Source organism: Melampsora larici-populina (genome assembly GCF_000204055.1).
Source record: "Melampsora larici-populina 98AG31 unplaced genomic scaffold MELLAscaffold_68, whole genome shotgun sequence".
Lineage (NCBI taxonomy): Eukaryota > Fungi > Basidiomycota > Pucciniomycetes > Pucciniales > Melampsoraceae > Melampsora > Melampsora laricis-populina.
In genome coordinates, this window is record NW_006768832.1 from 229,458 (window position 1) to 253,543 (window position 24,086).

The window sequence follows — 24,086 nt, forward strand, 5'->3', positions numbered from 1 at the left end:
GCATCACGGAGCTTATGAAAATCCATCTGGCTGTCTGAGTCATCTGATTCATATCCATCCTTGTCTGTTTGGCCAAAGGAGCGGAGGAATGAAAGTGGTGAAGGTGGGACCGATTGTGATTCGGAAAGATGGTCATTGTCTTCAAAGTAGTGGTTCAGGTTGATTGCTGGTGGTGTTGGTGATCTCTCTGCAGGGGTCGGATACTGCTGACGTAGGGCTCGGTCTTCTGCTTGTCTTGTGAGAAACTGCTCTGAGGCATGTATGTGCGCCGGTGAAGCAATGTGAGCTTCATACAATTTCATAGTTCGGCTTTGGGTGCAGACATTACATCGATACCTTAAAGGGCTCTTGCTTTGTTCAACAATGACTGTCATGAGTTGAGTGTCAGTTCAGCTTTCATTGACATTCAGATGTGATTGAAATAAGACTTACACCGTGGTAGATCATTCATGGTTGAGAATGAGCGCGCACAAATGATAAGGTGGCTGTGGTGAGGTGTGTTTGGGACAAAGTTCTTTTGGGAATCAAGTGAAACCACCGATGTCCGTGGTGGACATCTGGTGGCGGTCTGTTGGCCGCTTGCACGCGGATTTCCGGCCGGATGAGGCCGGAAACATGATGCCCGCCTGCAGGCCGTCAGTAGGCAGCCTGCAGGCGAGTCCGCGATCTCAAATCTGACCTGGCCATCGCGTTTGGCTCGCTGGCCTCAAGATCGGCTGCAGCCCGCTTCTAAATGGCCTGCGAGTCGGTCTTGAGGCCGAATCTCGACCTGACCAATCTCAGACGGCGTCAGGCCAAAATCTGACAGAAAGCCCTTCCGTGGTGTAAGTCCCTCGCTCAAGCCTCGGGCCTTTGGCGCGAAGGAATTTGTTAAGTTTGCTTTGTACAGGCCGCTTCATCGGCCATTTCCGCGCTTTTTCTAACAGATTGAAAATCGAGAATAGGAAAGATTTCCGCAACTGCTTAAGTGTTTGTCCTTATCAGGATCGAATTGAAGGTATTTAACGTTTGAATTTAACTTGTCATCGTTTGGGATCCCGCATACGACATACTCGTTTCTTTCGTTTCTTTCCGCATCGAGTCAACGCAAGGACCCGATGAACTAAGTTACGATCAATTTGAATGATTGAATCGCTCAGAATGGAGATCAACCTTTTGTCAAAAGGTATATATGAGAGGTGCTCCGTGATGAAGTACTTCCGTTCGTTCCTGCTTTGAAATCTATAAATCTTTCATTCATTACTTTCTCAGAAGTCATCAATTTTCTCAATGCTATCATCTGTAATACTACTCATCACCCTGCTTCAGCAGACATGCGCGTTCCCCCGAATGGTAAGTTGAGCTTCTACAAACACACCTTTCAAAGTATTTACGAGCAAGGACCTCATTTTGGGCCACTCTCAATAGTTAGCGGAGCGGTCCGGCACGCTGAATGTAACATCTGAACAACAGGAGCTACAATCACGGGGGCTTCTGGACTTGGTACACTTGATACCAAGTGAGTAGTCTGCCTTGATCCATTGAAGTTGATCACAGAAAACGTATTTCCACTAATGTCACGTCACTTCTAGCTGTACTCAATCTGAAGCCCGTTCTTCCAATTGGTCGTAAGCGAATCCCGGATGCCGATCATCCGTTCATGGTCAGTCATATCGACATCCAAGACAAAGTCAATTTCTGAAAAGTCTTGTACCTTCTGGGACATTTTTCTCTCCCTATAGCCACCAGGGCCGAATGACATTAGAGGTGTAGAAATCGCTATTTGAAATATCATTATACACGATAGTTTCCTGACATCACTGTGTTCAACATCTAGGCGGTTGCCCGGGTCTCAATATAATGGCAAATTATGGTTATGTCAGTGCCTCATCACTTGATCTTGCATATTGGTACTCTGACAAAACCAAGCTCCCTCAATATCTCTTCATGTACAGATTTCTCGCAATGGCATCACCGACGCGGGTGAAGTGATGTACGGGATGCAAGAGATGTTAGGATTTTCGTTCGATATTGCTGCGATCATCTTAGTGCTAGGCATAAAATCTTCCTTTGATCTCACCACGTAAGGCCCTCTTGTCCGTTTGTTTTGTTAAATTGGCTCAAAATGTTTTCTGGTATAGACTCAAAACCTCCATCGGTCGAACAGACTCTAGGACAGATGGTCCCCTATCAGGGCTTTTTGGAACAGCTTCCGGCTTCTTTTCCAAAGCTTCTCATAACAAGTTCGAAGTCGATGGATCCCTGACGCGCGTTGATGGATATTTTGCGAATGGAAACACCGATCATTTTGATAGCAATCATTGGAAACAATATCGACAACTTGCCAGTATGATATGTTTTTCTTTGGAAATCTATTCTCAGATTTAATTCTGAGTACATCTTACATCCCCTCAGTTGATCATTTTGGAGGAGTGATGGATTTCAAATTCGAAGGAGCAGCCAGGTTCATGCAGGTCAGCCTGCAGATTTGACCAGTTGTATCATGTTTTCTACGTACTTGAGAATCAAATTCTGAAGCTCTGAATCTTTATGCAAATAGTACAAGGAATGTCGTGAAAAAAACCCCGAGTGTACATGGGTGAGCAGAAGCGCCGTTCTGAATCAAAGTATCAAATCGCTTACACGCACTGATAAAATTCCTCATCAGGCTTTGGGAGAACAGTTAGTAACCGCAGACTCTGTGGCCTTTATACTACGAACAATTGGGACGTCTAACCTTCATATAAAACAGGCTTCCACTCTATATAGCTCAGGCTTTTGTATCCGACACGTTGACATCAGCTGATGAGAATGGAAACCTGTTACCTCCCGATGTCAAATCCGTCGAGACCTTCTTTGGAATAGTTGAAAATCCAGATGGGACGTTTTCACGTGGCGTTGGTAAATTACCACCTGGTCCCGATGGATATTGGTATCGTCGTTCAGTACCCCTGACAGTGTGTATTGTTTCATTTACCAGATTTTGAAGTACGATGAAGAACTGACCCAAGCACGAATGCCCACACTCCTAGTTCGTCGAGCAGACCTTGAGTTTAACCCAAACACTTCTTCCTTGTGAGTAGGATCTCATCAAATAATCCCAAGTTTTCTTCTTTGTAGCCATGCAATCGTGCTCTAGATTCTGATTCATGTTGTTCTGTACAAATTTGAATTCACCTCTAGATCCTGTAAGTGCTTTCCTCAAGATATGGTGTGGGTGACTAGTTTTGTCTTCTGATCAGGCTTCTCGTTGCTCAATTTCCAACGCCAGGTGGTATTCGGGAGAAACAATGGAAATCTTGGCCATTGGGACGCGGACTTGACTGACCTGCGGAACATTGAGCAGGCCAATGTTGCTTGTTACATACTTCAACAAGTTAAGTTCTTGAAAACCAATACATATCCGATTCCTCGGGTAAGAGAACTCATAAGATAACTCGGTCACTACTGTAGACGCGAGATCCCAAGGACTCAAAACACGCCAATAATCCGGTATTAAATAAAGCTTTAGGTGTCCTGCTTAGCAACACTCTTCAACCCATTTTTGAACAACTTGGCTGCAATTGAGAAAACCGGTTTTCTAGGCGGCTGTCATACGCTCGTTTTATTGTTTCTTCTTCTGCATTATTTTATTTCATCAAGCGTCGTCATGCCCTACGAATCATGTACCACCACAACGTACGGAACCGCATTATTGATGTTTTGAATTCACGCAATCAATCTACATTGTTCTTGAGATTTGAGACATTCGAAAACCATAAGCAATTTCTCGAGTGCAAAGTCAGATCAAGAATCTTAGGGCTGTAAAGAAACTATGAAGGCACGGTTACCGTAAAAATTGTAAAAGATGCAACTGAGAATACTTCAACAACAGGAAAGAGAAAATGAAAAACATTCCTACACACAGATATGTCTTTATAAGAGTGCGGTGGAAATTTTGAGTGGATGGAATCTAATGAGCGCAAATGAAGAACTAACATCACATGGGACTCCATACCTCCAAAGTGCCTTTGAATGTTTCATGCAAAAAAATCGTCTAGGAAGCGGCGATGATTTTGTGATCCCTGAAAGTGCCTGGCATAACACTACATACAGCGAGACAGAATTTTGGAAAACAAAGAGTTCCACTTGTGAGGGATTACTATTAGCTTCAGCTTGAGGCCTTTTGCAACAGAGTGTTCTGTTTAGGCCAAGGATCTGGAGCTTAAGAAGCCGAGAAAAAAAGCTTCCAAAGGTGTGACCAAGGTTTGATATCAACAGGGGTTGAATCGCACCAGATCGCACCCCCATGTCCCCTCTGCCAAGGAGCAGTTCGGTATATGTGATACTCGGGGCTCAGCACTTCGTGATGATACACAGAGCCTAGTTTTGAAGTCTTCTCGGAAGATTCTAGACTCCCCTGGTGCCTCATAGGTCCTCAGGAAAATGCACGCAAAAATGTCTACACGTATCTGCGTACATCGTGCACTGACCGAAGACATCCAAACGTATTTTATTTCCAGTGATGCCTACCTTGCGCGATCATCGTGACTCAGCGGATCGAAAAGTGAATACCATGCACACAGCTCTCTGGCCTCATCCGGAATGAATTCGAGAAGCTTCATTGACACTCACATACAACATTGTGCGTATTCCCTTTGGCATCGAATTGCATGTTTGCTTGACAGCTGAAGCGCTGGATCAGCATTGTCAAAAATCAAGTCTCCATCGCTGATCGCGAAATCCCTCTCGATAGAGTTATTTTTCAACTGGTTTTCCGGCATTCCTTCACGGGATGATCTAGAATTTCTGACTATACTATAAGATTGCAATCGATTCAAACATCCGGTCTCCTCACTGCCCATAGTTCATTCGCACAGCGTCCATAGCTTCCCAATCCAACTCACAAGATGTTATTATCGCTATCAATAGTACTTCTGTCTCTGCTGAAGCAGGGTTTTGCTTTTCACATTGTAAGCCTACTTCTTAACGCCCCTTGCAAGCGAGCCAAGAGCTGACGCGTATTTCTGAAAGTTTGAAACTCGAACCAATCGCGCAAGTCCGCTGAGCACGCAGGCAACCGACAATCTCCTGAGATCACAAGTTTTGAGTGACTTCATACCGAGTCAGCCCCGTATTTTTCTTCCTTCATTGCAGTCTAATCATTCCAGAATATGAACCCACTAACACCGGAGAATTTTAGCTACCCTGGATTTGGGACCTACCATTGCTTCTGGTAGAAAACGAATTCCAGACGATGACCACCCGTTCCAGGTCAGTGGCATCATCTCGGCAGGAAAGATGCCTAAATCTCTGACGCGGTTCTTCCGGCTGCGCTCTATCTCTATAGTCTCCTGGCCCAACTGACATCAGAGGTAAAATCTCAGAAATAATATTCAAATGATCACGTCGTGTTGATATCACGTTTACAATGTCTGGCAGGTGGTTGTCCGGGCCTCAACATCATGGCAAATTACGGTTATGTTGGTCATGCATCTTTCATCTTTGAATGAGAGTATATTGATAGAGCCATGCTTCCATGATTTTTTTCATGTAGATCTCTAGAAACGGTATCACCAATGTGAGTGAATTGATGTACGGGATGCAAGAGATGTTGGGGTTCGGGCCAGATATTTCAGCGGTCATCGTGGCGCTTGGAGTGAAAGCCTCCTTCGATCTCACATCGTAAGGCCTTCTATCTATCGGTAAAGTGCTTGTTTATCAGATTAACTAACCTTTGGTCTCTCTTATAGACTCAAAACTTCCATTGGGCAAACAGACTCGAGGACCGATGGGCCTAACTCAGCACTTTTTGGCACGGCTCCCGGTTTCTTTTCGAAAGCTTCTCATAACAAGTTCGAAGTGGATGGATCTCTTTCCCGCGTGGATGGGTATTTCGCAAAGGGAAATACCGATCGATTTGACAGCGATCATTGGAAGAAATATAGAAAGCTTGCTGGTAGGAACCGATCTCATATATTCATCTATCTCAGTCTCTATTTTTATACTAATTTTGATCATTCCAGTCGATAAGTTTGGCGGCTTGACAAGTATTGATTTTGATGGAGCTGCCCGATTTGAGCAGGTAAGCATGCAGGAGCTTTATCACATGTACATCTTTCCCTTGATTGATGATTGAAAGCTAAAAATATCAAACATCATACAATCAGTATAAAGAGTGCCGCGAAAAGAATCCCCAATGTCAATGGGTAAGCATCTCTTAGAAGATCCCCAAGAAGAGTTAATCAGCACTGACATGCTTCCTTTTAGGCTGTCGGTGAACAGTTAGTACGAATACATCTGCATCCTTTCATAATGATATCACCTGAGCAACTTTCTACGAACTAGATTTCCACTCTATATAGCCCAAGCTTTTGTTGGAGACACGATGACTTCGGCCGACGCCAACGGAAACCTATTACCTCCTGATGTCAAGTCTATCCAAACATTCTTTGGTATCATTGAAAATTCGGATGGAACCTTTTCACGAGGTGATAACAAATTGCCACCTGGTCCAGATGGATTTTGGTATCGTCGTACAGTGCCACTTAGTGTAACTCTTTTTATCTTGATTATCTGTGAAACTTCAAACATGAAAAATCTTACCTCAACTACCATTATGATCTTGACAGTTACCCCAACAGGCGGCCACCCTGAACAAAACCTATCTGGCGTGTCAGTTATTTCCCATTCATGAATAACTCCTGCGCTGTATTCTGATCGTGCCTACCTTGACATATAATATGTTCACATTCACTTGTAACTTGTCAATGCGTAGATCCCGTAAGTTCTTCTCGTTTTATTTGACCAGTGAAGAATATAATCCACCTGATTTGATTCAACTATAGGTTGAGTTTGGAAGGAACAATGGAACCCTTGGCAGTTGGAATTCAGACTCAGTCGATCTTCGAAACATAGAGCAAATTGGAGCAGCCTGTTACCTACTCCAACAAGTTAAGTTGCTGGTCCGAACACGGTTGGACACCGTATTTCGCATGGGTGGCCAAATGCTGACACGGATTTGTATTTTAGATACGCAATCCCCAGTACTCAAGATACACAGATGCTGCAACTATCAATAAATTGGGTATCCTTCTTAACAACACACTTCAACCCGCATTTCAACAACTTGGCTGTGAATGACCTAATCGTGTTCTACCCAAGCCTCGTATCAATGTACTCTCTATCTTATCATTCAGCGTTTACATTTGTGCATCATCTATGGAGTTGAGGACTCCAGTTCGTTTTCCTGTGTGCATTACATCTCTTTCAAATCTCCTTGTTATATTTGTACAACATTCTTCCAGCGGTGTGTCTTCCGTGTCTTCATTGAGCCCTCTTTATCTGAGTTGAGTCAAAGATAGATTCGTCATCAAGTGTATCCTTTGTTATCCTTTGTTCTCCTTTGTAATACTAAATTCCTTTGGTTATCGTCACCGTTTTAGGCTGTGTTTCTATTGAAACCCATCAGGCTTATCAGCTGTCTGACCAGTACTTTGATATCCTCAGGCTTATTGTGACGTTACTATATGCATACAGATAATGGACTGTTGATGCTTCCTCTTGAATCTTTCTATATTGCCTATGTTTTCATCTGCTTTTACCAAAAGTGCTTTGTCGGCTTCAAAATAATTTTCTTCGTTTGATTGAAAGGCCTGAAGCTCAAATGCCCACGTCGCTTCGTTTTCTTTGTGAGCAGAGTCAAATGTAAGGAAAATGGAACGGAATATGCCTGATAGCTAAAATTGAAATCTACGGTCTACTTCAGAACCCCCCCTGACAAAGATCAAATCTGTACAACTAGTCCTCCATGCATTCCATATCTTGACGATGTACGCGGGCACTTATTTGCGCTCGGGAACAGCCTAGCGCGTGGTCACTGGCGTGCAACTTCAAGCCATCTAACTTGAGAGGGATACCGATTTGAAAAATTGAATTGATCATCGTATTTTTGAATCCCTATTCATTCGGCCACTACGAAACATTTGAAAGGAGATGTTGACATGTCTTTTGATTACAAATTAGATTGAAGAATAGAAGTAAAGGAGCTCAGAGTGAGGGTATTGAAAGTACTAATTGATTCAAATATCGGCAACGACTCGATACGAATATTCAAAAAGTAAACTCCTGCTCATCATCGCAAAACAAAAACAACAAGAACACATTTCAAACAAGAGAATGGAATGGTCACCAAACAAGACATTGAGATAAGGAAATAGATCGAGGAACACGTCGCCTGCCAAGTCACAAGAGATTTGGGAAGAGTCAAAAGGATTAGATCACTCAAAATACATAATGAATTCGCGCTCAGAAAAGATGAATCGATGGGAAATGAAGGCAGAGATAACATACCAAGATGAAATCGAGTCGAGTTCTTCAAACTTCACATGTTAAAAAAGGTCGAGGAGGACCAGGAAGACCGCAGTTTGAGGGACCTTCACCTTGAAGCAATTGAAGAGTTTGTTAGACTGGTTTATGAAATCATGAGAAAGAAGAACTGTAGGAAAGATAACATACCTAGATCAATTTCAACAAATTCAGCTGGAAGGGGGATTGGAGCATCAAGAGGTTTCGGAAGAGGAGCTACTGGACCGAGGTCGATATCGTTCTCAGGAATAGTTGAACGCTTCTTTGGAAGAGTGTCGTAGCGAGAGTAAAGAACATGAGAATGGAAATAAGCCCAAGGAAGAATGATGTACAAGTTTTTAGCGATGAGTTTAAGGATGAACGACTCTGGAACTTTGAAACGAGAGATCTTGTGAGTGCCAAAAATCAAAAAGATAACAAAGAAGAAGTTCAACGGGAAGTAAACAAAGAGGGTTTTTTGAAAACGAGGACCGAAGATCTTTTTAAAAGTTAACTTGGGGAGATTCATGATGAAAGAGAAATGGAAGAGAAGTGGGAAGGATTCAAGAGGTAGTGAAAAAGTTTTATGGAAAGGATAATCTGGTGGTGGTGGTAGAGAGTTGGGAAGGAGAGGAACAGCGATCAGAGAAACTTAGGATATTTGTACCCGATACATACAGCTTCGAAGCTGATCCACACGTGACCTTTCTAAGAAATGTTATCATATACTTAGGATGATTTTATTGGAAATGTATTGTAATGTTTTATTTCTCGTGTTCAGTAGCCCCATCTTCGCTCCGTGATGGTACTGTATGCTAACAAACCTGCTTTTCTCTGTATGTCTGCATACTATGCCAATCATTCAGTGCGGCTCTTAGTATACAACAACCTCTGAGGAAATTCCTAAAGTTTTGTTAATTGTCCTTTTCTGTTCAGTGGAATCAGCTTCAACAAACTCGCGCTAAGATTACAGGCTGATCCCAACCTTATAGGTCACATTATGCTTTCTCTTCACTAAAGTGCAAGCTGATGCAGTCCAAATCTTGCCCTAATAAGATGGATTGAATGACTCCGAAGCAAGCTATGGTGCCATCGATTGAATTACATCATCTTTTGATTTCTCCTAGGAGGTCCCTCTACAGTATCAAAGAGCATCACGAGACAAGCTCCGTCATGGAAAAGGCTTATCCGAAGACTCTGCGGTGACATGTATCTGACCACAGGCTCATTTGAACATTATCCTCAACTCACTTCATTTTCCGAAGCATCTCTTCGTAAGTAATCTGTCCCACTCAACAATGGTGAGGTGATAGCTGGACTTACGTCTCCCATTCTACCTTCCGGATTAAGATGAAGACGACATATTGCAATAAATATGAAGAGATTGGTAGAGTGTACATCTGTCTTTTCTTCAATTCGTTTTTCAGCCATCACTTCCGCTGTCGTTCAAGTGGAGAAGTCCACTGCTCTCCTCTTTCAAGCTGTCGAAAACAGGGACAAAACTGATTGAATGCTAAGAAATCAGCCGGCCTACAATTCACAAGCTGAATTCATCAACTGATGTCATTGCGAGGGGAACAAATTGAGAAACTCGAGTCTCAATGAACTGTACATTAAAAGTACTCTTTGTTCAATCACAAATTATGCAAGCAATCCAATATCAAAGCATTTCTCAAGGAGTCTTCTAAGCTTCCATACTTAGTTGATATAGGCCCGATTTATTCAATCACATGTTGCATGCAAAGCGTTCACAAATCTAGAGTGATCAGATTGGATGTTTTTCAAAGATGGCCTGAATGTCGTTTTCCAATCTTTCAACATATGAACATAATTATCAACGTCTCTCGATGGTCTCTGTTGCGCGTGATTTATTTTCTGACATAAATTGAGAGCTGGACATTTTTTGCTCTGTCTCAATGCACATCGAGTGGCTATATGCGCTAGACTTGCAAGTAGACAACTTCAGTCCCAATATGTTTAGACCTCCAAGTTTCCTTCGAAGAGTATGGTATTAGAAAGCCATCTCATCTCAATAGCATCTCCATGAAGTGCTTGATTGGGCAAGTCAAAAATAAGAAACATGTGGAATGATTCTCAGCGGACTGATTGGCCTTGATGCCATCAAATCAAAGGTTTAAGTCAATCAAGTCAATTTCCGCATGTCTTCTCTGTTCTTAGATGCATGAAAACTGCGTGTGCTTTTTACTGCAAACTCAAGTATGAAACACCACAAGACTTTGACGGATACGCGGCCACCAGAAGCGCGGAATGTAGATTCCAGCGGGAAAACGTAAAATACAAATCGTCTGATGATCCGCCATCCGGGATCCACCACAAATCGACTTGTTTACCCTTAAAGGTAGTGGATGTGTGGCCCAGGAATGGTCGGGTTAATAGTCCTGGCCAATCGGTTTCGGTAGTCGTTGGCTTGTCGGAAAGCCATTGACATCATTTGAGATGTATGCTTGTCAGTCGATTTTCTAGCCTTGCGTGACATGAGAATCTCATTATACACCAGCCTTGAGTTAACAGACGTTCTGTTTTTCAAATTCGATGAGATTCGTTTAATAAGACAAAAAATGCAAGTCGATGAAGTTGTTTGATAGCTACAAATGTGATACTGATGCCTCAAATAGACCGAAGACTTTTAAGGCAGGTCATATGGCTAATATTTGAGGGTATTTACTGAGTTTTTGTCTGTTTAAACCCAAAGCTTTCTACTTCTCACGCTTCATCACATTCCTCACCTGCGTCTTCCATTCATAAAAGATGCTACTTGAGGGTACCCGTTCATTTTTTCCCAATGTATTCACGCCTCAAGACATATCTCAGCGCCCCCAATATGTATAAGTCTGCCTTCAAAAGCCATAAAAACTGTGCCCAGGCGTCTGTTATGAAGAATCATGGAATTTGATGTTGCAGTGGTAAAACAAACGCAATGTGTTTGCATAGGTAAAATGAAGTCTTCCATGGACAAGCCAAATAACACTTTGATTGTGATACGAGAAAGATTTATTTACTTGTTTATCAAACAATGCTTACAAACCTCCTTTCTGCTCACCGAACCTTTCAAAAAAGTACATCATACATCATCTGTCTTAAAAACAAAACAAAAAGATAATTGTGAAACAAAACACCAAAATGATTACATAAGAAAAAATGATGAATCTAAGATACATGAACCTGAACTAGGTTTAGATTTAAATAAAGCTGATGAAAGTTCATCTTGAAGTATATTTGGAAACCGTTTTAAATAATAATCTTGTTTTAATCCATTTAAAAATTCATCTAAATCTTCATCTTTAATTAAATGAATGGTAGATCCACCCCAACCAGCACCTATATTTTCGCCGTCCCCAAAAGAAACATACGTAAATCAAAAGGTGTCAGAAAGACATTGAAGAAAAATCCAAGAACTCACCTGTGAGACGTGATCCTAATGATTTATATTTTAAACCGATTTCAATCAATTCATCAAGTTCTGGACAACTACAATCATAATCTTTTGAACAACTTTGATGAGATAGATTCATAAGGTTTCCTAATTTTTCCAATATATCTTCAGTTTCAGAAGTTTGATTAAGAATTAAATTTTTAAATTCTTCTACACGTTTGGCTTCGGTTAACTGAAAAAAAAGAAATTCAATAGATGATTAGAATTTAAGATTAGTCGATGAAACAAAAATGACGAACAACATGTCGAATTCGATTAAAAACCATATATCTACCCTTCAAAGGTATAGCCTCAATCCCATCCTCCACCTCAGTAACAAACTGATCCATCCCGATCTCCAACATCTCCAAAACATGACCAATCTCTAAACCATTTTCATCACCTAATACCTCATGCTTCATTACATCAGTTTCCCGGCCAATTTGATCCATGATTCCTTTTAAATTGACATGATTTTGTGATGAAGTTTTAGGTAAAAAGTGCTTTATGATCAATTTACTTCCGATTCTAGTTTCAATGACTCTTAGATTATATTGATGTTTTGCTGCATCTAATTTGGTGGATTTGATTAAACTATTGGCGATCACAAATGTACTCGGCGGGTTTGTTGGAAATGAAATTGGGATTACTTTTTAATCTGGAGTGAATTGACTGTCAACATAATTCAAACAAATAGATGAGTCAATGAACAAAATTGAAAATTGAACAGGAGAAATGAAAGTGCTCACATGTAAAGTAATTTATTGATTTCACCAAAAACTGAGGCAGTTTGATCCATCCCACCTACACTAATCCGGCATAATCTTTCACTTTCGATTGCTAATTTGATTACCAAATGTGTCTTAATGACTTTTGATTTACGACTCAATAATCTTCTAAAACTTAGAACTGATCCAATGGTCATTGTAGCTGATGATGAAAGTCCGGATCCGATTGGTAAATTCCCATCAAATAAAAGATTAATTTTGGATGGAACTGAAACTTGATAAACATTTTCTATCGAGTTCAAAACTGATTCTAATGAAGCCTAAAATGAGAAAATTGACCGATCAGAAATTAAATTGATGAATGTAAGTATGAATACGATGAAGAACATTACCTGGACATACTTGACCCAACCACCTGTAGGACGAGGGATATGATGATGAGTTTGATTAGAATCAAACGTAAAAGAGAACTGATGTGATTGAAATTGAGGATTTGTATTTGATAGAGAAACTTCAACGAATTGCGAAAACGGTTTGATCGTATATCATATTGATCTTCAGAACTTGAATCGGGTTGATGATCGAATGAACATGCTATCATCTATCATCAAATCGAATTCAATAGCAGTTGGTAAGACTGAAAAACCACAGTAATCGATATGTTCCTATATATTCATTTCAAGGAAACGGAATCAGTCTAGACCTTCGCCCCGGCCACTCCCCGGCCACTTCGACCTACCCCGCAGCCCGAACCCGCGGGACCCCCGCAAGCCGAGAGGTACAATTTTTTTCCCGAGGCCCGCCCTCGGATTTCCCGGCGGGAGGCCGGGGGATGCGGGGGGTACCTCCAAAAAAAATCCAAAAAATCCAAAAAACCCACCAAAATCCGAAAGAAGACACGCCAAGGGGTATGAAGCTTGCCTCACGACGCAAGGAGGTAAGTATTCGGTTCAATCGCGACTAGTGCGACTTTCAAGGGCTTCAAAGAAATTTTTCATCGAGGTTAGTGTTTCGATTTCATCGTTTATAACCCGGGGTTACCTTTTATTTCCACTTTCCCCCTCCCCAAAAGCCCTTTCTTATCAAAGTTAACTTCAATTTGTTCCATTTGATATCCGAATGGATCAAATCAATCTCACTGGCGATTCAGCAGTGGGGGAAGCCGGCGATAATCAGGATTCGAATGTCAGCACGACCAACAACAACGGTAAACGAAGCTGGGTATGGACTCACTTCAACCCCAGCGCCTGCGGGAAAAAGGTACAGTGCTCTGTTACCTCGAAATGAGGGATTGAATGTGGGGCCCTCTTGGCTCGTGATTCACAATCGAGCACAAAGGGCATGTCCGATCACCTGACCTCCAAACACAAGCTTGAAGATCCCAACAAGAGGACCAAACGTATGGGCATGATCGACCAATGCGTGGAGAGTGGGAAGACCAAAAAGATGGTATGTAAAGCGAGCTATTTTCATTTCTTTCTTGTTCTTTTTCTTCCACATGGACCAGTTTCAACTTGCCTCTCATCCATGTTCTTTGTTTCCTTCTCTCTCGAAGCCTCGCTTGTCTACTGCTTTGTTAAAGATGGTGATTTGTTATCTCATTAGTGATTGCGACCTGTCTTTTGCGATGATGGAGAAGAAGTCCTTCACCACCTTACTTCGTCTCTGTAACCAAGAAACCACGTCTATGCTGGTCAAAGAGGATGCTCTCTCTCGACACTTACGAGAAGTCTTTCTATTCCATCAAGATCACCTCAAAGGACAACTCCTTGCTGAAGCTCCTGCTGTATCTTACACCCTTGACGCTTGGACCGCCCCCAATAACACCGCGTTTATGGCTATTACTGCTCATATGATCAATTCAAAATTTGAGAAGGTCGATATCCTTCTTAGTATCCCGCACATTGAGGGTAAGTTGTCTATCTCTATTGAATTTTCTCATCTCAATGTTTGTTTTTTTACTGACACTTACTTTTAGGAGCTAACACTGGAAAGAACTTTGCTGAATTATTTATGGAAGCAATCAAGCGTTACGGTGGTCTCAAAAACCTGGCTTCAATCACTACCGACAATGCATCTTCGAACAACACAATGGCCAAAGAGATTGAAAACGCTTTGGGTGGTACTTTTGAGGCTGACAAGCAACTCTTAGGCTGTGTAGCCCATGTACTGAACCTAGCTGCTCAAGCTGGCCTCAAGGTCCTTGGTCCTCTTGTTGAAGACTCGACCGAGGATACTCCATCCAATTGAATGGCGATCAACGCACTTGTTGACACTCCCGATGGAGCCCATGTGGACATGGCATCTGTCTACAAACGAGTCCACGGTCTTGCTACCTACACTCGTGGCAGTCCTCAGCGCCTCGAGGCGTTTCGGAACTTCATCCGTCTATTTCCATCCAACTTACCCACTCCAACCGCGGCTGAGTGTCTAATCCTTGATGTTTGAACTCAATGGAATTCCACCTACGCTATGTTTGAGCGCGCCTTGTTACTCAGGTAAGGTTTTTTTTTCATGATCATTAACGATATCATTTCACTGATATTCAATGATTTGATATTGTGTAGGACTGCCTGCGAACAATTCTCGGCCACTCCGGAGGGCGCAAAGTCCAAATTATCGTCGATGGAGTGGAAGCAACTCGAAGTTATGATGAAGTTTCTCAAACCTCTTAGTGATGCTACCGAGCGTCTCTGTGCAACCAGGTATCCTACAATCAACACTGTTATTCCTATCTATGTGGTTGTGATTAATAAGTTACAAGCAGTGGGTTCTTTCTTCTGCTCACCTCCTTAACTTCGCCACACTGACTTTGTACATCTCTCCCAAACTCAGGTTCGGTACACATACGACTTGGCTCAGCTTATCCCAGCAGCGGACGACATGATCAATAAACTTTGAACTTACCTCACTGCTGCGTTAAAGAAGCCAGGCCCCATTTGTGCGACAATCCTTGATCCTTGTGTGAAGCTGGAGTTTTACAAAACTCACTTTGACTCACTCTCTATATGTGGTCACTCGTCAGACTCATTGAAAGCGGACTTTATCGACGCGGCACAGGCTTATGCCAGCTTTGCCACTCCTGACATCATCAATACCCAAGCTCCAACTCTCACACCTGCTACATCACTCGACACCAAACTTTTTGGGGTGCCAGATCTCGGTGACAATAATTTGGTCACAAACGAGATTACCCGTTACCTCTTGGAGCCCCTCGAGCACAAGGACAACCATATCCTTGCCTATTGGAAGGGAAGGGTGAAGGCTTACCCTGCCCTGTCTGCGATGGCACAGGCTTACCTCGCTATTCTGGCAACCAGCTGCCCCTCTGAGCACGTCTTCTCTGAAGGGCGTGCTGTCCTCCAACATCAGAGATCAGCACTCAATCCGGCTACTGTTTAGCGTCTTCTTTGTGTTAAAGAATGGTATCGTGCCTTTGGGCCAGTTTTTTTTGATTGCCTCAATGATTAGGGATTATAAATAAATTAGTCTACTTACAAACATGTGTCTTATGAAATTGAAAGTACAAATATGTACCACTTTGTCAATGCAAAACAACTCCCATCTCCCCCCCCAGAGTGTCTTCCAAACTGTGGGGAGTGTGGGGATTTTGCTGGGCTCCCGACTCCCGCCCCCGCGGCTCCCCGCGGGATTTCCTGTCCCAAATTGCCTCCCGCATCCCGACCTCGCGGGGTCGGGACCCGTGGAGTCCCCGGAATTCCGGGGCCGGGGCAAAGGTCTAAATCAGTCAACCATTTCAAGAAGGTTCGATGATAAAATTATCAATGTAAAGTTCAAACTTACACCGTTGATATTTAGGCCCTTGCCCCGTCCCCGAATGATTCGGTGGTCTCTGAAGTTAAACCCCCGTGGGACGGGGATTGATCTCTGTCCCCTATTTAGGGGACGGGGATTGGGGAATTCCGGGTATTCCCCGATTTGACTTGAAAAAAATGAAGTCAGATGAGTCTGAACGACTCCTTCATCATCAATCTTGGGAATCAACAAATGGTGTATGCAATCATCTTTGTAAAGCAAGGAAACAAAGTAAGATGATTTTGAGAACACTGGAGAGTTAATGAGAGTATGAGGATGTGATATCTGTGAAGTAGAGATTTTACAATCAACATTTTGAGGTGATTGCAGACTATAACATCAGCATTGTACAATGCACCGAATGTGCGGTACCATTCTGTTACACAAAGAATCATTTCTAATTTTTTGGGTGTTAAAGATGAGCGCTGATAGCAAAGGATTCCTCTGCCTTGAGAGAAGACCCGCTCGGACGGGGTACAGTCAAACCAGAATCGCTTGGCCGATTTGATTTTTATTTTACTTCCTTCACAGCAATACAGGCAAAGCTATAAGCATAGCCTTGTACTTGCATTGAATTTTGAACTGGGGCTGTTGACCAAATTGCTCAACAGCTCAGCTATTCAGCCACCACATCTCCCTCAAATGCCTTCTTATTTTCTTAATCTTTCGTTTTCTTCATCTATCCCATCATGCCTTACGTCAAATATACTGCTCAATTGAAAGTTATCGCCCTCACGAAGTTCATGGCGGGTCAAACGATGAAATCGATCAACGAAGACTTGACCACTGCAATCTCAGCCCATTCCTTCTCTCGGTGGAAGTCTCTCTACGACAAGACTCAAGCAGTTGTGAGGAGCCCGGCTACCTACGAAAAACACGGTCGTAAAACCATCCACTCGGACATTGATTGTCAGTTCATGGTTGAACTCCTCGAAGCCAATCCGACAATGTTCCTAGACGAGATCCAAGAAGCGATGTATGATCACACCGATCTCATCGCTTGTCAACAAACCATAGCAAATGATCTAAAAGAAAGGCTCTTTCTTACAATTCACAAAGCCTCCAAGGTCGACATCAATCAATCACCCAAACGTCGAGCAATCTATTCCGGCCAAGTTGCTCATTTGCCACCAAGTGTTTGGTATTCTTAGGTTAGTCAAACTTTCACTTCTTTATTCCAATCCACAATCTCCATGATCCTGATTTCATTTTGTTCTTATATATATGAAGACAAGACCGGTCTTTGGCCACAGGATGTGCAAAGGAACAAGGTTCGATCTCAAAAAGGAGAACGTCCAAAGGCTTTGAGACGCACCAGGGCTGGTTCTCACTATAGCATGCTAGCGTCAATCTGTGAGTTGGGTTTAATGGCAGTCAATACCAAGGTGAATGCCTACCACCAAAACAAATTCGAAGCGTTTTTAAAACATGTTTTAGTAAGTGTTTTCTCTCTCTTTCAATTGTTATTGAGCAAGTTAAATTGATTATCTTGGATTTGAATCAAGCTTCCTGTCACGCGGCCTTACCCAGAGCAAAACTCGGTCTTGGTCTTGGATAACGTGTTGACACATCACCGTGGAGCCATTGAAGCGCTGTGCAATGCAGTAGGGGTTGTCCTAGTTTACTTATCACCTTATTCGCCGTCTTTCAACCCAATCAAGGGAACATTCAAGGTGTTCAAGGATGCCCTTTGTCGGAACGGGCTTTTTGCTGAGGCGCTTGACAAGATGGGTTGTATGAAGAGGGTAATGAGTCAGATTTGCACCAGCACATTCATTAAGAGTCTTTATGTGACTTGTGGGTACAGAAAAAAAGAGTATGCAGAGGTGTGAAGAACAAAGTTGTAAAATTTCTTCATGTTTCTATTTCTAAAAAAATCAAAAACATGTATGTTATCCAAAATGATTGAAGAAATGAACTTATTTTTTTCTACTCTGAACACAATTGAGTGCAACTTGAACATGAATCAATTTGATTCAAATAGCAAACTACTTTACAATTGATGCGATGGCATGGACTGATTTCCGTGTTAGTCAGCAACTGTCAAAATCAGTTCATGATCATGAACTGATTTTGACAGTTTGACAGTTTGACAGTTCATGAACTGATTTTGATAGTTCAACAGTTCATGATCATGAACCGATCATGAACTTCTGTCAATATGATAATATCTCAGTTTTATCGAATCAATGACTCAAAACATTGAGTGAGTAGTTTGGAGCATTAAATGTTTCACTAAAGAACCATTTCATCACACAACAGGCATAAAAAACAGGCAGATAATAATGTATACGAGTACTTTAGTTATAGTATACTGTAGCTACAAGTTTTAACAGTACTCTTTGAGAAGAGGGCGGATCAGTACATTTTTTTTGAGGGTGGAAGAAAGAAGGATTAAGAAGACAGAGCCGATCTGTTTCTCTTCTTGAGGTCCTCTTGATACAACGCAGGCTTTTGATGAAGGCAAAGAGCAGGTCCAAATTCAAACCCAAACTCTCTCATCTTTGCAAAACTAAGCTCTTTGGAGAAAAACATTTCGAAGTCCACAATATTATATTTCTTGAAAAGGTGTCGAGTTTTTTGATCCTCTGGGCCGATCAAAGAACACTTGAGGTAGTCCTCAATCGGAGGAGGGGTTCCTGAGGCTGGTGAATCTGATTGAGGTGCAGGTGCAGCTGCAGGTGCAGCAACAGCTGCTTGGTTTTTGTTGTTGTTCAAGGCCAGAAGAGCACTGATGGTGTCGAGCGCAGAATTAGAGGTTGATTGGTTGTTTGATTTTGATGTTGGAACCAAGGAAACCCATTTGAACTCCGGGCCGCGAGGTGGTTTCCTGATTGTGACGCCTTGTTTCTTTTTTACCTGTGTCAAAAAGATCAAGGATAGTTAGTCTTGTGGTTTCATAAAATAAGATGAAGATTGGAGCTGAGAGGAACTTACAAGATCATTTACCCAGATAAAATCCCAGATGACTGATTGACATCGCCTGGTCGGGGTTCTTGATGTTAAGACATCCCATGCACTCCCTGCCGTTAATCGAGAAATCACTATACAAGGCCATCAACGTCGTTAGTTAGGCCTGAACTGCTGCATCAATATCTATACTCTGTTGTAGAAGAGCAATGAAGAGTATGATTTATCAGAAAAAAATTGAAAACAAGAAAATAAAGGTAAAAGAAACGTACCAACATCTCTATCTCATCTTGTTGAGCCGGAGCCAATGCATCAGGAATGTTATGGTACATTGCTTGGTTGAATTTCAATGCCTATTTGTTAATTCAAGATGTTAGTGGAAGTATCACTTCAAGATTGAGATCGAGAAGATTATTTGACTTGCCTTAGAAGTAGTTCGTTCTTGAGTCTTTGGGTTCATCATGTCAAAACAAAACCCAACCTTGTTGTTGGGTTTCTTGATCATCATCTTCTTGAACTCGTCCAATATCGCTTCCATGTTGATTACCGGCAACAAGGACTTACCAAAAGCCTCACCGTAATTAATGTAGCCCTTGAGGGTTACTCGTCCTTCGTCATCGGCATCTCTGAATAAATTGCCACATCCAGCCCATGGTATCCAAATCAAAATGTGAGGGTGTGACATAGCGGGAGCCTCCTTTGATGCATGAATAGGTTTTTCATGTCAATCTCTAATAAAATCAGATTCTTAGACCTACAGTTTCTATCAGCTAACATACTGTGCTCTATCTTTCAAAAGAAAGATCTCAACATTTCTTCAAATGAGATCACATCTCTTCAAATGAGATCATCATTGTATTATTGCCTATAACAAGTTGAGAGCAAATCTTCTTCACGCAAATACTAATGCAGTGAGAACCTGAAGTGATTTTTGCGTGAAGAAATGTTTTGATTGCATGTTCAAAAATACGCTGTCAATTCAGAAACAGTGAAACCTATTGAAACCCCAGACTTTGAGTCACTGGTCAAGAAAATCTAGAGCTCGCACAATAACCATGGCAGCTTGCAAGAGCTTGAAGCTGCTTGAAGATAGAGTTCAAGTAGAAGGATATTTATATTCCACCGAAGGGAATATGCTTATATCACTTCAGTGGTCATCATTTAGTACAACGTGAATCATCTTTTGAGTCTGGCAACGAACCTCAACTTCTCACACAGGAACAGCGCCTCTCATTCATCCTCGAAAGCAACAATGTCTTCAGATTCGATGTCAGACTTTTCAAATCCTATTTTGTCTTCTTATTTACCTAGCTTGGCTGGTCTGGATCGAGCAATAGGCAAGTCTTTTCAGATCCGCCAGCTATAATACAAGTGACTAAAGCATCAAACTACGAATCTGATCGAATCTCTCAACATAAACAACGTACTCATGGACTCTCATACCTCTAAATAAATACCAGTGATGATTGTCGTATCTGAGATCGGAGACAAGACATTCCTGCTGGCTGCCTTGCTAGCCATGCGACATTCTCGATCGGTGATTTTCCTGGGGGCCTTCTCAGCTCTTCTGGTCATGTCCATACTCTCAGCAGGTCTAGGACACATCTTACCCACTCTCATCTCCCGACGTTACACAGTTCTAGCGGCCTCAGGACTCTTCCTGGTCTTTGGGGTCAAGATGTTACACGAAGGTCTTGTGATGGAATCGGGTACAGGAAAAGTTCAAGAAGAGATGAAGGAAGTTGAAGATGAAATTAGGGAAAAGGAAGTAGATATGGATGTAACCACAGCCGAGTTCAATTCATTAGAACAGGGTAGACACTCAAGTCCAAAATCGACACCTCCTCGACTTTTAACGGGTGGTGGTAACAAGGGATCACCGGGAAGACCTCGTCATAAGAGATCAAAAAGTCAAACTCAGAACGGACTGAAGAACTTGGTTTACCTAGTTCTCTCACCAGTCTTTGTTCAAACATTTATTATGACCTTCTTGGCCGAGTGGGGAGACCGTAGCCAAATCTCAACTATCGCACTTGGAGCCGCTCATGTTCGTAATTCACATTTCAAATTATACATTTCGTATTTTTATTCAATGATTTGACGGAGTCTGACGGCTTAATTATTTTGTTCACATCGTTGTGCCTTCTTCTCGTGGATCGGCGATTATAACAGAGTGTATATCTGGTATGCATTGGTACCGTATTGGGGCACGCATTTTGTACATTCTTGGCTGTCATGGGTGGTCGTTGGTTGGCTACTAAAATTTCAGTTAAACACGGTAAGCAGCTCGATGTTAATGAACGCATTTGTAAATACTGACATTTGAACGTTTCCTCTCTCTAACACAGTCACTCTAGGAGGTGCAATACTTTTCTTGGTCTTTGGAGTGTTGTACCTCTATGAAGGATGGTTTTGGGATGAAGTAGAAGGAAGTATAAGTGATGTGACTTCTGCTGCTACCAAGATCATCAGCACAAAATCAGACAGTCCTTAATCAGTCAAACTTGAATCTGGAAGATCATTGTTCGCTTCTTTATCTTTGCATCGTCAGACAATGTCACTCTTTATTATGTTTTCTAGTTTCTACTATGTTTTTTAATTTTGTGTCGTTGTTGGATGGGTAATCATGGACCTTCTCTGGCGTACGTGTCATTTATTTAAAGCTATGGCGACTTGTTTGTTTATTTGCCTGGGTGTTTCAGATGTCAATAGATTGTTGATTTGAGATGAGTGTACTGTTACAAATGATAGAAGGTTTTGGGAGTGTCCGTGATCTGTAGGTCTTTCTATTCAATTTGTTGATAGAATCTATCTTGTTGAGTTTCATAGTGGCCTTGAAAATTTCAACTTTGATCCTTGATGGTTTGTGTGATCACATGACAATTTCTGAATGGAGTTATACTTACATCATCATTTTCGGAGCCAGACCAGTAAAAATAATTTGGCACCCATCAGACTTATTCACAAGTGTCCCATAATCTCTATTTGTTGTGTTGACGTTAGGTTAGTGTGCTGATGTAAGAAGACCCGCGGAGTGGATTATGATGTCAGCTTCGGTGAATTTTCAACATTGATTATCCTGGTTTTTCCTCCTGAGTTAAACAGGGGTGAGCTCACCAGATGAGAACCTCTGTATATGGTTCCAACAAGAGTACTGTTGAGCAGAGATGAGGGTGAAGGAATCAAATCGAGTGAGTTAATCACTGTAAAAAAAGCGTGACGATAGGACTCCAGAATTGTAAGTCAACAAAATGGTCAAGTCTTTACTGGATCTTACCTTTTCTTTAGAATAATTTTATCAGAAGGCTCACACAGTCTATCTTTCTTTTTTGTAGTTTGAGTCTGAAGTGAGGTCGAAATCTCGATTGCCATTGCTCATATATCAAAATGCGAACGCAAAGTCATTTTGCGTGAAAAGTCTGCTCATTCTCGCTCAAAGGGTCAGAGTTTGCATCAGCAATGTTACAAGCCCAAGAGCTGAGGTTGCTGATGCCCTTTCTATATTGTGAGCAGATACAAAGACTAAATCGAACGACAGGTCAAGAGACCTTTGAACTCAAATATCATATATTTACTTTAGTTTACTTTCATCTTGGATTCAAAAACAATTTAATCATCAAAACATCAAACATGTTGAAACGCTTACGAACATTCGCTCGGAAGGCTGGCAGGAAATCCATACCGTCTAGCTATAATGAGTTCTGTCTAACAGAACATGAAACGTCCATTTCTAGACGAAGAACAATTTTATCCTTCATGTCAAGTAATCCATCACTCCCTACAACAATAGCGAATTATCAATTGGTTGAAGAGATAGGTCGAGGAGCTTTTGGGGTGGTCTGGTTGAGTAGAAGTAAAAAAACCTCACAAGTTTATGCTATCAAAGTAAGTGAACCCCATGATATTTTTTTCCAAAGACCTCGAGTATCAACTTTCTTATCGTGAACATGGTTCTTGATACAATCCTTTCAGATACTCGATAAACAGGAACTTATAAGTCCAAAACAAAAAGAAAGTATAGAATCTGAAATTAAGATTATGAAAAAACTCAGAAAGAAACCATTTGTTTTACAATTTCACGAAACTTTTGCGAATTCAAGATACGTTTTTATAGTGATTGAATACGCAGAGATGGGAGACTTATATAACTTATTAGTAAAAAATGGCAAATTGAGCAAAGATCAAGTTGGATATTATATCATACAAATCTCCGCTGGATTAAATGAATTACATCAATCTAAAATAATTTATAGAGATTTAAAGCCAAGTAACGTCTTATTGACTCATGAAGGTCACGTGAAGCTTGCAGATTTTGGTTTATCTAAGGAAGTTAGTTCATTTGATGATGATAAAACAGGTTCTTTATGTGGCACTATCGTTTATTTGGCTCCTGAAGTGATTAGAGGAGAAGACTATAGCTTCAGTATTGATTGGTATTCTCTTGGTATTCTTACCCACGAGCTTTACTTCAACACTATTCCTATAGCCAACGGGGATCCACCAGGTGAATGATTTCTATCGCTGATAATTCTATCAAGATATCAAGTTTGAAGCTCATACCTTTGTTCTGCTTTGAATCATTCAGAAAACTCTCATGAATTAATGAAATTGATCATGAATGGCGATTTGACCCTTGATCCGGATCTGGAACCAGAGGGTCAATCTTTCATTTATTGGTTAACAGATTTCAATCCAAAAAGAAGACCTAAAGATTTCAATCACATCAAACTACATCCTTGGCTTTCTAATTTACCTTGGAGGAAGATTCTTCTAAATCAAAGTGATTATGAAGGTGGTTGGTGTTGATTCAATGGAGTTGACACAGAGGTCAACAGTATGGGTGATTCTTGACTCGTGACCACTAAAACCAGTTACACTTCTGGTTTGAGGTAATG

General features: G+C 41.5%; 5 protein-coding genes across 5 annotated transcripts; 4 read left to right on the forward strand and 1 right to left on the reverse strand.

The window, feature by feature from the left end:
- Positions 1 to 1,206: 1,206 nt before the first annotated feature.
- On the forward strand, positions 1,207 to 3,884 carry MELLADRAFT_73362 (uncharacterized protein; the record flags this gene model as incomplete). Its single annotated transcript, XM_007417090.1, has 15 exons — positions 1,207 to 1,332; positions 1,408 to 1,498; positions 1,572 to 1,642; positions 1,722 to 1,746; positions 1,817 to 1,857; positions 1,935 to 2,062; positions 2,121 to 2,326; positions 2,395 to 2,453; positions 2,540 to 2,578; positions 2,648 to 2,661; positions 2,732 to 2,936; positions 3,012 to 3,054; positions 3,077 to 3,081; positions 3,251 to 3,355; positions 3,433 to 3,884. The coding sequence occupies 15 exons, from the start codon at positions 1,270 to 1,272 to the stop codon at positions 3,544 to 3,546; spliced, it is 1,209 nt and encodes a 402-aa protein (XP_007417152.1).
- A 767-nt stretch (positions 3,885 to 4,651) lies between these two features.
- MELLADRAFT_73364 (uncharacterized protein) lies at positions 4,652 to 7,606 on the forward strand (the record flags this gene model as incomplete). The annotated part of the gene is made up of 16 exons (XM_007417091.1): positions 4,652 to 4,931; positions 4,993 to 5,083; positions 5,162 to 5,232; positions 5,309 to 5,333; positions 5,401 to 5,441; positions 5,516 to 5,643; positions 5,712 to 5,917; positions 5,985 to 6,043; positions 6,129 to 6,167; positions 6,229 to 6,242; positions 6,307 to 6,511; positions 6,591 to 6,633; positions 6,737 to 6,741; positions 6,807 to 6,911; positions 6,991 to 7,306; positions 7,404 to 7,606. 15 exons carry the CDS (start codon positions 4,869 to 4,871, stop codon positions 7,099 to 7,101), a joined length of 1,206 nt encoding a protein of 401 aa, XP_007417153.1.
- Positions 7,607 to 11,449: 3,843 nt separating this feature from the next.
- On the reverse strand, positions 11,450 to 13,014 carry MELLADRAFT_94250 (uncharacterized protein; the record flags this gene model as incomplete). Its single annotated transcript, XM_007417102.1, has 6 exons — positions 11,450 to 11,643; positions 11,726 to 11,930; positions 11,998 to 12,352; positions 12,487 to 12,785; positions 12,858 to 12,880; positions 12,984 to 13,014. 6 exons carry the CDS (start codon positions 13,012 to 13,014, stop codon positions 11,450 to 11,452), a joined length of 1,107 nt encoding a protein of 368 aa, XP_007417164.1.
- Positions 13,015 to 20,653: 7,639 nt separating this feature from the next.
- Positions 20,654 to 21,685, forward strand: MELLADRAFT_40202 (uncharacterized protein; the record flags this gene model as incomplete). The annotated part of the gene is made up of 3 exons (XM_007417065.1): positions 20,654 to 21,238; positions 21,364 to 21,469; positions 21,540 to 21,685. The coding sequence occupies 3 exons, from the start codon at positions 20,654 to 20,656 to the stop codon at positions 21,683 to 21,685; spliced, it is 837 nt and encodes a 278-aa protein (XP_007417127.1).
- Positions 21,686 to 22,947: 1,262 nt separating this feature from the next.
- Positions 22,948 to 23,997, forward strand: MELLADRAFT_40213 (uncharacterized protein; the record flags this gene model as incomplete). The annotated part of the gene is made up of 3 exons (XM_007417069.1): positions 22,948 to 23,076; positions 23,164 to 23,695; positions 23,777 to 23,997. The coding sequence occupies 3 exons, from the start codon at positions 22,948 to 22,950 to the stop codon at positions 23,995 to 23,997; spliced, it is 882 nt and encodes a 293-aa protein (XP_007417131.1).
- Positions 23,998 to 24,086: the final 89 nt, after the last annotated feature.